This window comes from Numenius arquata, chromosome 4 (assembly GCF_964106895.1).
Source record: "Numenius arquata chromosome 4, bNumArq3.hap1.1, whole genome shotgun sequence".
Lineage (NCBI taxonomy): Eukaryota > Metazoa > Chordata > Aves > Charadriiformes > Scolopacidae > Numenius > Numenius arquata.
Window position 1 is genome coordinate 48204626 of NC_133579.1, and position 15189 is coordinate 48219814.

Here is a 15189-nt window from a genome sequence, read left to right on the forward strand (position 1 = left end):
CGTTTTAGAGTTCAAAATCTTCAGAGACGACTTTGTGTATCTTTAATCATGTCAGGAACCTAAGACATGAAGGCAGAGGCATTGTTAAAAATCTTAGCTAGTGCTTTTAAAATACATTGTAGACTTCTGAAGTAATACATTCATATACATGCCAGAGTACATTGCTGCTTTTTAATACAATTAAAATGTTAGCTCCTATTGTTGTCTCAAAGAGCTTTTCCAGGAAATCATATGCATTTAGGATTTTGTGTAGAGTGAGTCAGTGTTGTAGAAGACCAACAAACCCATTTTAATTGAGCTTAAATTAGGTTGGTTTTGTGAACTTAATTAAAATATTGTAACTTACAGTGCTTGAATCATTGTTATCCTGATTTACAGATGATAACACATATTTATACCATACTACATAGCACTTGGTAAGTCTGAGCATGTCCTTTAAAGGCATGGATCAGATGTGCTAAAACATGCCATGTGACGAATGCCCTCTATTGAAATAAAATAATACGGAAAACATTTGCTACTGGTGGTATTTTACAGGTAGTGTTACAGAGGTGGATGGCTATATAGTTTGGGCATATAACATCTTTGTATTGTCCATACTGTAGAATGATGAAGAAAAAAGCTGATGGGTGAATACTTGCTGCCTGTGCTTACAGAAAAGTAACTGTCTGCACTTTCTTACTTTAATGAGTGCAACCGTATCAGGGTCCATAGATTTGATGTTAAAACTTTGATCATGAAGTAGTGGGAGCTCACAAGTATTTGTTAGACTGGATTTGTTGTGCTGGCAAGCAGTAGGAAGTGTTAAGTTGTAGTCAAGTTTAAATAGCTTTTGTCTAGTTTGGTCTGTAAAATGACCGAGGTTCCATATGTGATTTTTTTTTTTTTTTTTTTTTAAATTTCAGGAGAACTTGGTTAGCACACCTGTGAGTATAAAGCAGTGCCCCTACTTTCAAGTAACTGTTGTTCCCAAAGAAACTTGACGCTATTTTAATAGATGTCAATTGTTTGAATACTCGGCAAATGTTAAAGCTGTAGAAACAAACAGTTGAATATCTGAATGTCTTCGGAGCATTCTGTCCACAGGCTTCTATCCTAAATAGCATTAGGAGCTGCTTGCTTTGTCTTGTCTGGTTCAGTATTGCATATGCTACGTATCCTTAATAAAGATGAGTTTGAAGCTAATTTACTCATGACTTGAGGATGGGTGAGCTGGTGAGAAATTCTTCCCTGGTTTTGAGTGCTGAGTTTGGGAGTGTGCTTCTGACCAGGGGCATGAAAGCGCACGTGCTGCGTTTATAGTGATGTGTACCCGTTTACAGAAATGGATGAAAGCAAAGCCAAGATGTTGATCTTGTTCTCATTACGGTAACACAGAAGGAGCCGAGTAAGCGGAGTTTGCGGAGAACACCCACCCTTGATTTAGGTTAGACTTGTGTACTTGGGTAGCTGTGTTAAAAGCAGCTGTAATGAGGTTCAGGCTGCTTGCCTTTGTCATCTAAAGGAAATAATCTGCTAGAACAAATTTGATAAGTGAAGGATGAAACCTCCCTTTCTTAGTCGTGACAATCTGCAAAATCCTTTCTGTTGGTTCTCGAGCGAAATCTGTTGGCAAAGGAAAACGTGGTCAGGGTCTTTTTGTCTCAAATGAAACTTGCCGGAGGGATCAGGTGGGGAGGATTTTGGGCAGGGCGGGGAGAGGAAGGTTTGCGTGACTTCAGCTCCCTCCTGTTTCTGCCTCCGTAGGGCTGGGGGAGGCGGGGGGGGGGAAGGATGCGGGGATGCGGCGTGGCGGCAGCGCTCCTCCCGCGCTGGGGGATGGCTCAGCCCCGCGCAGAGCTGGTGATGTAATGTGTGCGGCGGTCACGTGGCAGCCGCGCCGTCACCGCCCCGGCCCCCAGCCCGCGCCCGCGTCGCCCCTCTCTCCGCAGAGCCCCGCGGCTCCCTCCCTTACATCGCCGACTATTGTCTTCAACCTGGGCGTTTAATTAACGCGGCGTGCGCGCCTGCTCGGAACAATTCGAGCGATGATTTCTAACGTCATCCTCGAGCAAACGAGACGGGCACGGGGCATCTCTTTCGGCGTTTCGTGCTAATCTCGCTCTCCCTTGTGAAGGCAGGGAGGGAGGAGACAGAGAGGTTGCTGTTAGCAACCGCTCGCATATTAAAAGCGAAATACCCAAGCTTTAATTCCCCTGTGGACTCCTGATCGCTATTCTTTTTTTTTTTAAGAATTGGTTCGTCCTAACCAGTAGCATATGTTGATCATTGTTCTAAATAAAATCAGTAAAAAGATAAAAAAGGAGAGCAGGGAGAGCCTCTGATGTAAAACTTTATTTTCCCCCTCCCCTTAATGCTTCTAGCAGCCACACATCTGAAGCTAAGGGCTGTATAAAACAAGCTGCGGCTGATTCTTTTTCTCTGTTGCTTGAATCAATATGAACTTGGCTGTTTTTACAATGCAGGATGAAGAAAAGTGTCTCCCCCTTCCTCCTCACGTTGATTATTTTTTTTATTTTTTTTTTTTTTGTCTGTGCAGTGTAATGTAGCAGAGAAGCTCAGATTCATCCTACATTTCCTGTGTCTCGGTGCTCTTAGAGCTGGAGCTGCTTACAGCTGCAAACTAATAAAGCAGGAATTGGAAGGAATGAGCGCTGTGCACAAATCAAGTTATTTGACATACATCTTGTTGCAAACTACTAGTTTTGCCACAGAAGGAATATAAAATGTCGTGCAAAAAAAGGGAGGGGGAAGGAGGGAGGAAGGAGTATTCAACAAAAAATGGTTCTTTAAGTACTGATATCTCGAAGTATGAATGTAACCTAGTCTAATTTTTGCATGTGAATCTCCATAAGGTGATGAAGGTATTGTGAAAATGTGTGCATATCTTAAAAAAAAAAAAGTGGAGAAAAAGAAAAAAAAAAAAACACCAACCAGTAAATGCCTAATCTTGGAGTAAATGAATGATAGGAAACCTAAAAGCAATACTTTTTGCTATAAAAAGGCATTTCTTCTGAAAAATATGCAGTCTGTTTTTTGGTAATTTTGATTGCTTTCAGGGCTGATGGAAATAGTTCTTCCTATTGTTGCTCAGGATAAAACAATGCAGGACAATTTTCAATCTGTTTTAGCTTGCTTATTTTTACTGCCCTTGCTGTAGTCTTCATCAATTTCAGTGTGGAAAGAGATTTCTCCAGATGGTGGTTTGGAACAAGAGCCAAAGGACATGATCTAAAATGTTACGTTCCAGCTGTTGCTGCGCAGAATTTAGAAGCTACTGCCTTTCACTTGATCGGTGTTTTAAACAGAAAAATAAGTAAAATTGCTTACAGACCTTGTTGTGAAAACAACTCCATGTTAAAACCAATAGCAACGTGGTATTCTGTGATTTTTTTTTTTTTTTATAGGAGACTGGGTACCCTCCTGATAGCCCTGACAGTGTAGACCCTTAAGCCCATAAGTGTCTGCAGCAATAGTGAACGGGGAAAGTATCTGACTGCAGTGAGAGCCATGTGCTACTGCTGTATTTGAACACCACTACAAAAAGGTTTGCCACCTCAGGAGGGCAGTGAATTGGAGTATTGCAGCGCTTGGAGACGGATGAGCAGTTCCCACCAAAACAAATGAACCCCCAACAATATCGGTAGGAAAGCAGGAGCGGATTGAACATCCCGAATGGATAGATAAATTTAAGAATACGGTTCCTCTCACTTCAAAGGGGAGAAACTGGTCAGATTTTGATTGTTTTGTCTTAAGTTTCAGTTGGAAAATGGACATTTGTACTTCTGTCTTGCACATTTCATAGGATCAAAGGATAATTCAGGTTGGAAAGGACCTCTCTACAAAATATGGATAACTCTAAGGTTCCTGTTACTGAATTAAAAGGAAACCACAGATTTTTAACAGAGTGATTTAGTTTTCTTCAACTTGTGTTCTTAAGGCAGCTCTTCAACAAGTTTTGCATTTACACACCTGAGGTAGCCAGTTTCCTGGTAGGTTGCTGTTTCTTAACTGAGGAATGAGATGAGTATGTAAGCTTCCAAGAAGAGAACAGTCACTCAGTGAATTTGATCTTGCTGTCAACTACAGTAGTAGCTCTTGTCCCACATCCCTCTGTGACATTGCAGTCCCCCCATAATTTACAGTCAGGAGAGATGTGTCCTGGTGTCAGCACAAACCACGAATCTGTAAAAATGGTAAGAGAGAACCTCTTATACTTCGCAAAAATGCCAAAACCTGAAAGTGGCTTAAAGAGCTAGTAACCTAATGAATCTCATTGTCTTACTTCAAGGCAATTTCTAAGCTGTCCCCTTCTGTGAGGTCCCAGTTGCCATGTGGTAGCACTGCCTACCAGCTCAGTACTGATGTGCAATTCCCTGAAGCACTTAGGAAGAGTGCATAGGATGCAAAACAAAACAGGAAGAGGAGGGACATTTCTGTGGGCTGTTGTGATGGTTTGAAATGAGGGTTTGAAGGTGTAATGTTTTCTGATGAGTGGATCTTGAGCCTGATCAGAGCTGAAGGGAGTTAAAAGTGTGCTCATGTCGTACTCCTGGAATTGCCTTAAATTCAGGACTGGGTTCTTACTGTTAAATAAATAGCTATTACAGAATCACCTAGGTTGGAAGGGACCCTTTAAGATCATCTAGTCCAACCAATTAAAAAAAAAAAAAAAAAACACACCACGCACAACCCACACACACACCACCACACCACCCAACACTAATCCATATCCCCGAGCACCATGTCAACTCCTCTCTTGAATACCTCCAGGGATGGTGCCTCAACCACCTCCCTGGGCAGCCCATTCCAATGCCTGATAACCCTTTCAGTAAAGAAATATTTCCTAATATCTAACCTGAACTTCCCCTGGCGTAACTTGAGGCCATTACCCCTTGTCCTATCATCTGTAACTTGGGAGAAGAGACCGACCCCCGTCTCTCTACAGCCTCCTTTCAGGTAGTTGTAGAGAGCGATAAGGTCTCCCCTCAGTCTCCTCTTCCCCAGACTGAACAACCCCAGCTCCCTCAGCCTCTCCTCGTAAGACTTGTGCTCCAGACCCCTCACCGGCTTCATTGCCGTTCTCTGGACCTGCTCTAGCACCTCAATGTCTTTCTTGTGGTAGGGGGCCCAAAACTGGACACAGTACTCGAGGTGGGGGTCTCACCAGTGCCGAGTACAGGAGGACGATCACCTCTCGGGTCCTACTTGCCACACTGTTCTTGATACAGGCCAGGATGCTGTTGGCCTTTTTGGCCACCTGGGCACACTGCTGGCTCATGTTCAGCCGACAGTCGACCAACACCCCCAGGTCCTTTTCTGCCAGGCAGCTCTCCAGAAAAGGACTATTTTATTTTGTAGCTATTAGCTACAAAAAAAACCCCAAAAAACTCCAAACCCTAAAACCCCCCAAAAACCAACTTGCTTAAGCTCGTGACTTTGACTGGTGGAACAACACTGAAATCTTGCCCCTATGGTTATATGCCTCTAAGCTGTGTCTTTATTGGAGTCACCTGGAGGCTTTAGAATCTGGACTGAGAAAAAGTGAATGAATAAATGATGAATGCCAAGGTTACTAATGTTGCCCAGTGATCTGTATGTCATTTAATAAAACCTGCTGATCCTCGTTTTCTCCTAAAAATAAAGATGTATATTCTTAAAGATGCCATGACAGGCATACTTAAAAGTTAGTGTTCCTCAGATGGATTGCCATTATACCTTTTGAAACTGGTCATCTGCAAGCTCACTAAGCTTCAGAGAAGAGAAGAGAATTGCAGTCTTTGCCATAATTTCCCTGAATTCTCTTGCTTTGTTGCAATGTGAAAGATGGTGTGAGATTGCTGAGCAGCAATGAATATAGGCAATGTCTATAATGGGAAGCGATAACAGTGCAGTTGGTGAATTGACAGCTCTGATTGCTCTATAAATCCTTTACTTGCATACAAAAGTTTGAATTTATAGTTAAGCCTACCATAAAATTGCAATTGGCATTTAAAGTACTTGAGTTAAAATCAAGACAAGTTGCCAGTAATCCCATACATACACTAACTTCAGTTACCCTTTGGCTCTTTTTGCCAGCCCTTTAGGTTGTATTCTTAATTACTGCTGGTTTTTTGTCTTTTTCTGCTTTAAGGAAATTCAGTTTTCTTTCTCACCTTTACCTCAGTAGTCTGATTTAATCTGTAAACCCAAGAATTTGTGGAGTTCAGCAATCATTTTTTCTGGATCTGATTGAAGGGAAGAATGAAATGATTCTATTGACTTAGTCTGTACTGGTTTTTCTGTAGTTACTTCAGAGTAAGGATGTAAAAGACTTCACAATGGCTGCTTGTGAATTTCCTCATATCTTATTTAAAATTATTTGTCATGGAATAATAGCATCTTTAGAAATTTGCCCACTGTCCCATTTTAAAAATGGCAAGATGGGAGAACAGGAACCTGCTTTGTACTCTCTTTCTAGACACTTGAAAAACATGGGAGGTAGCATATAAATTAACTTGCAGCTGAGGTTTATCATATATAGTTGTTAAGTGATAAGCAAAGTTGAATAAATCTATGGATTTCCAGGATTTTAAATCAAAGTCATCGTCTTGTGATATGGGGGAGGAAAAAGGGTGAATAATGAAACCTTAATCAGTCTAATAATGCAGTAATTTTATTATATTTGATCTTTATTCCTTCTTTTGTGTGGTGGTTTTTTTTTTTTTTTTTCCTTTTTACTTAATTAACTAGAAGGCAATTTCTCTTGAAATGTAGGTAGGATGGCTTTACAATTGAAGGGAGGAATAGCTCAGATTTTAGAGTTGTATAGTGAATATCTTTAGTGCTATGAAATAGAGGAAATGCTAGACAGCAACATCTTGGATTCTTTTTGCTTAAATGTTGACTAGCTATGGTTTTGAGATTTTCTGTTACAAAGGTAAAGTTTAATCAACACAAGGGACCAGTGGATGCAAGGACTTGTGCAGAATGCTTTATGGTTCCCGCTGTCTTACCTAGATGTATGAAGTTGCTGCTTGGCTAGGAAAATGGTGTCTTCTCCTCCTACATGGAAGTTGTTTCATCTCTTATTTTCTAGCAAATATTTCTTTCCAGTTATGACTAACCTAAATCAATCTGATTGTTACCTAACTCCTTGATTACCTGAACTGTGCCATTAACATAGTGGTTCTGAGTGCTGCTATCACAGTTTCTATGTGGTTTTTTTTCCTTCCTATAGAACTTAGCATAGCGTGTGGATTTTTGAGAAGACGCCTATCGGAACGGGTCCTTTAAGCTCTACAGAGAGACCTAGATAGATTGGATCATTGGGCCAAAATCAATGGCATGAGTATCAACAAGGGCAAGTGCCAGGTTCTGCACTTGGGCCACAATAACCCCAAGCAGAGCTACAGGCTTGGGAAAGTGTGGCTGGAAAGCTGCCTGGAAGAAAGAGACCTGGGGGTTCTAATTGACAAGCGGCTGAATATGAGCCGGCAGTGTGCCCAGGTGGCCAAGAAAGCCAACGGCATCCTGGCTTGTATTAGAAATAGCGTGACCAGCAGAAGTAGGGAGGTGATTGTGCCCCTGTACTCAGCACTGGTGAGGCCACACCTCGAGTATTGTGTCCAGTTTTGGGCACCTCAATACAAGAGAGATATCGAGGTGCTGGAGCGAGTGCAGAGGAGGGCAACGAAGCTGGTGAAGGGCCTGGAAGACAAATCATATGAAGAGCGGTTGAAGGATGTGGGACTGTTTAGTATGAGGAAGAGGAGGCTGAGGGGAGACCTCATCACTCTCTACAACTACTTGAAAGGACACTGTAGAGAGGTTGGTGCTGGTCTCTTCGCACAGGTAATTAATGACAGAACGAGAGGGAATGGCTTCAAGCTCCAGCAGGGTAGGTTTAGACTGAACATTAGGAAAGAATTTTTCACAGAAAGAGTGGTCGGGCATTGGAATAAGCTGCCCAGGGAGGTGGTTGAGTCACCATCCCTGGATGTGTTTAAGAGACGTTTAGATGTGGTGTTGAGGGATATGATATAGGGAAGAACTTTGTAGTGTAGGGTAGATGGTTGGACTCGATGATCCCAAGGGTCTCTTCCAACCTGGATGATTCTATGATTCTATTCTATGATTTGAAATGAAGAGGGTACTCTGTTGGAAAATAACTCACTAAAGGAGGTTTTTCTGGTTCGGGGTGAGATTTCTGTCAAAGAAGAGGTGGGGATTAGAAGGGTGGTGGTGGAGGTAGCAGCCTGGCAGATAAGGTACTTGCTTACTGTCCATGGAACAACACATGTAGTCATTCTTCTGAAGTCTGAAGAGAGCCTAATGCATCGATGTATTCAGGATTGAGCATGGCTTTTTTTGTTTGCACCCATGAAAAGGTCTTGGTTTTATGTTGTTAGGTAAAAAGCAGTTGTGTCCTTAAAAGTGTGAGTTTTCAGGATGAGAGCATTCCCTTTTATTGTTTGTGTTTTTTCTAGCCACCTTTCAGAATAGTTTCAAGTCAGTTGTGTGTGACAGCAATGGATGAGTGCTTCGTCAACCTCTTAGCAAAGAGATGCTGCTCTGAGCCTCTATTTCCAAGTCTTTGCTGTCTTAATTTCTGTTTCTGTAATTTATGTTTGTTGCCATAACTGAATGATGCACATCACTGAACATACCTTCAAAGTAACAAAGACTTCTGTGTTCCTGGGGCAGTGATGCATCTTTGAGGAAGCTGTTTCCAACATTGTTTTTTATCACAGTTGTGTAATCAAATTGTTAGCTTTAAAGATGTGTTCAAGGCAATTTTATCTTCTCCTTTTAATTGCGTGGCTGACTAGTTACTGATCATTGCAGTGCAAGATGATTAACAGAGTTAACCTTGTCTCCTGTCGCTGAAGGACACCTTAGCCTTAGACTAGCATTTGTCTTGGATGTGTGACCTACCACACAGGGTACCCAGGTTCTGTTACTGCTGTAAAGGTGACTTGCTCACTGTATTTCAGTGCCCGCGAGAAGTTTCAGCAAGTTGGGTACACAGGGGAGCAGCAGAGTTACAGGAATGCTGGCCGCTTTACGCTGGGGTGCTCTCCTGTCTCCAAGGCAGGTGGACATGCAGCTCTGCAGCCAGATCTTACCCACGGGATGCAGGAACGCTTGCAGCACAAGTGAGAGGGGCTTGTCCTGGCTGTTCGGGTAAAGGGCTCTCTGAAACCTCCTGGGGTGATAGCATCACCCAGGAATGCTGTAATTTCATGGGTCTTTTAACTTGGATAAATTAATATATTGCAGCAAAATATCTTAGCCTCATGCAGCATGAGAAAAAGGATTAGTAAGGACACAATTTAGTTTCTTAAATTTGGCTGGCTCTGAAGCTGTGGGAACACAGAGGAGGTGGTGTGTTTGTAGGAAAGACTTCTTCATTTTTGTCGTGTATACATCTGTATAAAAAGTTTAGGTGACTTTCTTTTCCTCATTTCTTCTTGGCATGTTTTAAAGATCTTTAGTTGTGTGGTACAAAGTTCAAGTAACTGCTCAGTGTTAACAGGCTCTGTTTTAGTAGAAGGCTCTATTGCTCTGACTCGGGGGACTGTGTAATTCTGAAAGCTTTACCGGGGGGTGTGTGTGAAATCCTCTTAAATTGGAATGGACTACTCAGTTGTGTGTTACTTAATCTAGTGAAGCTGAATATTAATTAGCATAATTTGAGCTTCTTCCCTCTTGACGGGTAGTTAGGGAAAAGCGTCTGCATGCTATATGAGACAACAGAAGGGCATATGCTACCTATTGAAAATGTGAAACTGTAAAATGATTATTCCTTTAATAGGTATTGAAAGTATCAAGGGTGATTTTCCTGTTTCGGACTGCAATTATTTTAAAAAGATACTAGCGTAGTATTTATTATTAAAAAGCACATTTTTAAAAATAAAATGCCTTATTAAGTGAACTGGATCGTGAAAGGAACAGCATAAATATGTGCGGCGTATGCATACGCATCGTGCTTTCAACAGGGAAGCGTGGCCAGGGGAATGAAAGCCCGTTTGTTTGCCGCGCTCGCCAAGCTGCGCCCTGCAGCCTTGGGTCGTGCTCTTCCATCGAGCTCCCCGCCCCGACACCTCGGCTGGCTCCATGGCTGCCGTGGTGGGTGACGGGGCTGCGGGCACTGCAGCGGCACCGCGGCGGCGGGAGCTGCAGCCGGCCGGCTGGGGAAGGATGACATCACCTCCAGGAACATGTGATGCAGCCGGCTGGCGCGGAGGTTGCTGAGCTGTGTAGGGGAGAGATTGGTGCAGATATTTATGGCATTTTCGTTTGAGTGCGGTAAATGCCTCTTAATTTCTTTTTTTATAAAATTAAATCCTCATAATCGCAAATGTTTTGTGGTGTAGAGGCTTAAAAAAGAAGTGGGGGGGGAATCCACCCCAAGCCATTAAGACCTGCTTATATTGCTGATTTTTTGGTGTTGTTTTTTTTTTATTTATTATTCCTCTGTCAGAGATAAAAATATGATACTTTCTTGCCATATTGACGCTCTTTGCTCCCCAGCATTCTTTCATCGATTGTAATCCCCCCAGTCTTTTCAGTTAAGCTTTAGCACTGCAGAACTGAAATAAAAATAGGCTATTTAGAGCAGCAGGAATATGATAGTCCAAGGCAGTCAGCCTTAAGGATATGCAGATCCAGAACATGAGCCAAGCGCTAACGTATTTGCTAGGGTGTTTACCTTGAGCATCCCCTTTATAGTCAAATAGATGTGAGCTAAATGTTTCTTGCTTCTTACATGCTGCAGGCAAAGTAAAATGTGCAGCTACTGAGCATCATCTGAGGTGAAGTAGTTTAAAGGCTTAGAAATCTGAGCAAGCAGTTGTGGTAACATCAGTGTCTCAGGTAATTTTGCGCTAAGATAGACAGCAAAGTACAGCACTAGTTTCTGCATGCATTTTAGGTGAGGAGAAAGTGTTTTCTACCTCTAAATTTACTGTGAAGAAAAGGAATTGCCATGGTTGATTTGAAAGCTGAGCATGCTAAGCTTATGGTAGGTAACTCAAACACGTTAAAAAAAGAATTAACGCTGGAAGTGTGGCTGTATGTCTTAACAGTGAACTGAAGCCCAAATATTTCAAGGTGGAAGAAGATACTTGCAGTCTTTTTACAAAACTCTTGGACTTAAATAACTCATCTAAAGCCTTGTTTAAAGCTTTAGTCCCTACTAAATGGAAACTTAGTAGAAAGAAAATTGTAGGCGGTTTCAGTGAAAGGCTGATAATCCACAGCCAGTACTACGGAGGAAGGAATAAGGCAAGAGGTTCCTTTGGAGCCATAGAATCATAGAATGGTTAGAGTTGGAAGGGACCTTAAAGATCATTGTGTTCCAGCCCTCCTGTCATGGGCAAGGACACCTCCCACTAGAGCAGGTTGCTCAAAGCCCCATCCAGCCTGGCCTTAAACACTTCCAGGGATGGGGCATCCAACAACTTCCCTGGGCAACCTGTTCCAGTGCCTCACCACCCTCACAGTAAAGAATTTCCTCCTAATATCTAATCTAAATCTCCCCTCTTCCAATTTAAAACCATTACCCCTTGTCCTGTCACTATGCTTCCTGACAAAGAGTCCCTCTCTGACTGTCCTGTAGGCTCCCTTGAGATATTGGAAGGCTGCTATGAGGTCTCCCCGGAGCCTTCTCTTCTCCAGGCTGAACAACCCCAGCTCTCTCAGCCTGTCTTCATAGGAGAGGTGCTCCATCCCTCTGATCATCTTCGTGGCCCTCCGCTGGACCCGTTCCAACAGGTCCATGTCCTTTCTGTGTTGAGGACTCCAAAGCTGGACACAGTATTCCATCTTAGACCCCGAGAGTCTAAGCACAAACATGAAAGAAATAGCTCTGTCCTCCTCAATCTGGAGTTGCTGTGTAATTGCAAAATATTGTCCACTGTGTAGAAACTTTCCATACAGCGTGGTTACCCAAGGAACCAGTTTTCCTGGTGTAGCCTTTCTGAGAATGTCTATCAAATTTTGGGTTTGTTTTTTGTTTTATGGTGTTCATGGAAAAACAGGGAACTAGCCAATGGCTGAAAGAGGATTTGTTTAGTTTTGTTTGTAATCTGTGGGTGCGGAGACAATGTCCTGCTTGAACCCTTCAGTTATAGTGACCTGGAGGGACCCTGCCTTGGCCTATATACATGTCATTGCTGGCAGACATTTGTCTAAATGCATTTTTAAAAAATCCCCAGAGGTGGATAGTCCCTAGCTTTCCACAGGCAATCCCACGTCATGCTTCACGGTTCTTTCCTTTACAAAACTTTCTACTGTCTAAAGTAAACTTCTTGTTGTAATTCAGCTTACTTTTGCCACCACTAGACTTTTGAGGCCTGCTACCATGTTTCCCCTCGGTTCTTCAGACTAAACAGCGTCATTCAGTCTAGTCCTTCCTCATAGCTCATGATGTGTAAACACCTGGCCATCTTTGACCCTTGGATGTTCTGTTTGGTGTGTCCTGGATCTGTTTTGAAGGGTAGTGCCCATAATTAGATACTGTAGTGGCACAGAAGTCTCAGTATTGCTGGCTGGAATAGAAAACTTGTCATGTAATTTATATATATGATGCCCTTATTTGCAAATCTTATGTTACTTGATGACATCAGTATGATACCTTCAGGTTTTTGCTCTGAACCGCACAGCTCTGTCATTAAAACTCAGAGCCTGGGACCAAAGGGTATGAAACAATTGAATATTTTTGAGGAGTAAGAGAAATGATGACCTCTCTGCTGGGCATCACTGACAGCGTCTGCTGCCATCTCTGGAGGGATTGTAGCCCTTTTGCACAGAGAAAGGACAATATATTTTAGAAAAGACTGCCACATATTATACCAGAGCTTGCTCTTGTAAGATTTCCCTGAAACTATAAATAATCAAGCAGCTTATCTTACCCTTTAAATAACTCAAACTGTTGATTTTAAGGAACACAACAACTGTGTTGTACCAGGCTTTTTGGGCTGTTCTTACTTAACAGCACTTCTGGGCTTCAACTGTGATAAAGTAGTAAGTGCTTCCCTTTTACCCCAAAGAGGGTGGATACTTCAGAAATGAGATTTTTTAAAAAAGTACATGAATACAGAGGGACTAGGAAGGATGGACAGTTAGTTGGAGTGGGGTTACAAAACCACCCAATTTTTGTAAGATGAACAAGATTGGGCCAAAAGGGACCAATTCTGTATTATACAGGTCAATATGGAATATAAGGTCATAAATAAAATGCTTCCTTAAATCTGTCTTGTTAAAGAAGGGAGAAGTTTAGAATATGGCCACAAAGCTGTAATGGCAGTAGAGAGGAGGGACAAGCTGGTGGTGTGCTGCTTTGCAACATTGACTGTAATCAGTCACCCCGGGGGACCATTTCAAACTCTGTGTGTGTGTGTAGAGTTAACATGACAGAGTGTGCTCTCTGTTACAAAAATGCTGCTTCAGTCAGGAAACAGAAAAGACACAGATGGGAGCTTTGCCTCCCAATTCTGCTTACAGAAGTGGTGTAAGGAAAGTGGCGTTGAAATAGTATAGGGGTTTTTTGAGGTGGAGTTTTTTTGTTTTTTTTGAGTGGTAATTTCTGTAAAGCTATCTACTCTTCTTAGTTTGGTATTATTCCCCTCTGCTGGAACAAAAAGTGAAAGCAGGATTTGGAATGCCTAAAAGCAACACAATCCAACTGATAGTTTTTATTTACTGATGAAAAAGGCTAATTCCAGTATCCTGTTTTCTGTTGAGGCTTGCTAATAGACCATGCTGTTTGTGTTAAGCTAGTCAAAGCAATGACTTGTTCATTAATATATTGTACAAATTTAGGTGGTGGTTTTTGTGGTTGTGTTTTTTGGTTTTTGGTTTGTTTTTTTTTTTTTGCAACGTGTAAGGTTATCTTAATTCCTGTAATCATAACATGCAGTTTGTAATCCAAAGGTAAATGTTATACAGTGCATTCATTAAATGTAGAAGCTGAGCTTGTCTGAATTTCTAATTATCTTGTCTTTTCCTTTTTTCAGGGTTTCGCAAAAATGATGAAATGAAGGCTATGGAAGTATTGCCAATTTTAAAGGAAAAAGTTGCATACCTTTCAGGTACAGTTATTCTCTTGTGGAATGCCTAACTGTGGTGTTAGTCACATGTAAAATGGTATTTTGAATACTTTAAATATCATTAGAACATGGGTAGCACCTAAAAGCTAGGGTAGCACGTCTACCAGTTGGGTATCCCAAATGTAACATGAGTAATTGTGAAAAGATCTGTGATAAACAAGCTATGTGTGTTGCTGAATGTGGAACACACTGCTTGTTATCATCCCAGTTGTGTCCTGTTCCCCCCACATATCCACAGCATTATTTAGAATAACCTTCTGTTCTATAGTCATATTCCTTCCCTTATTTCTTTTTCTTCTGCTGGAGAGTTTTACAGAGATGGCTTTGTTACTGACCCATCTGAAGCACTGGATAAATATCTCTTGTTGCAGAAGTGAAATTTCAGCGCATATCCTTTGAAGCACAGTTAATATCTTCACGGTGAAATGATTTAGTATCTAAGTTTAGCTATCTCCAGCATACACCTTGAAGTTGGTTGGTTACTTAATGAGGAATAGCAATGGATTTAAAAGTGAGGTTTAGATGAATGAATATCATAACATATTCCATAACTTGATAAGTAACTTTACTTGATGGAATGATAGCTGAGATTCTTATTTTTTGGGAACTGCATTTTGGGTGTGACTTTCTAAAGTAAGTACTTCCAAATTTGTTGGGATTAAACATCATCGTTCTCTTTGCCATAATCTTAGTGTCAGATTTAGAGGACAGTCTTGTATTTAAAAGGAGGGGGTTTTGGATAAGTAATTTTTCAAGAATTCCAAAAATAAAGCTCTTATCTGTAAATATTAAAACATACAAAATGATCCCTGAAATTGCACTCTAGAGATTTGCTGTGCATAGATGCTGATGCTTGTAAGTACAGTGTGTGGTTCAGAGTACTTCATCCTGTCCACTCTGCTGAGTCAAGCAGAGGTGTAAAGCAAAAAAAGATGTTTGTGTGTTTGTTGTATTTTTTTTTTTTTTTCTTTTTTTAAGGTCTTGGCAACTCTAATAAATGATACAACAGACTGCCCAGAGCCAGCTTTCCTCCTAGTGTGGAAATCCCGATTCTTCTGCTTATGAATTGTAGTGGCGGTGAAGGCTTGCTTACAAC

At 41.6% G+C, this 15189-nt stretch overlaps 1 protein-coding gene across 1 annotated transcript in view; it reads left to right on the top strand.

Annotated features, from left to right (window-relative positions):
- TRIO (trio Rho guanine nucleotide exchange factor) overlaps window positions 1-15189 on the top strand; it is a 261531-nt gene that overhangs the window by 63598 nt on the left and 182744 nt on the right. Inside the window, exon 2 of the mRNA XM_074146261.1 lies at window positions 14001-14075. Coding sequence (XP_074002362.1) covers window positions 14001-14075 — 75 coding nt within the window. The remainder of the gene's footprint in view (window positions 1-14000; window positions 14076-15189) is intronic.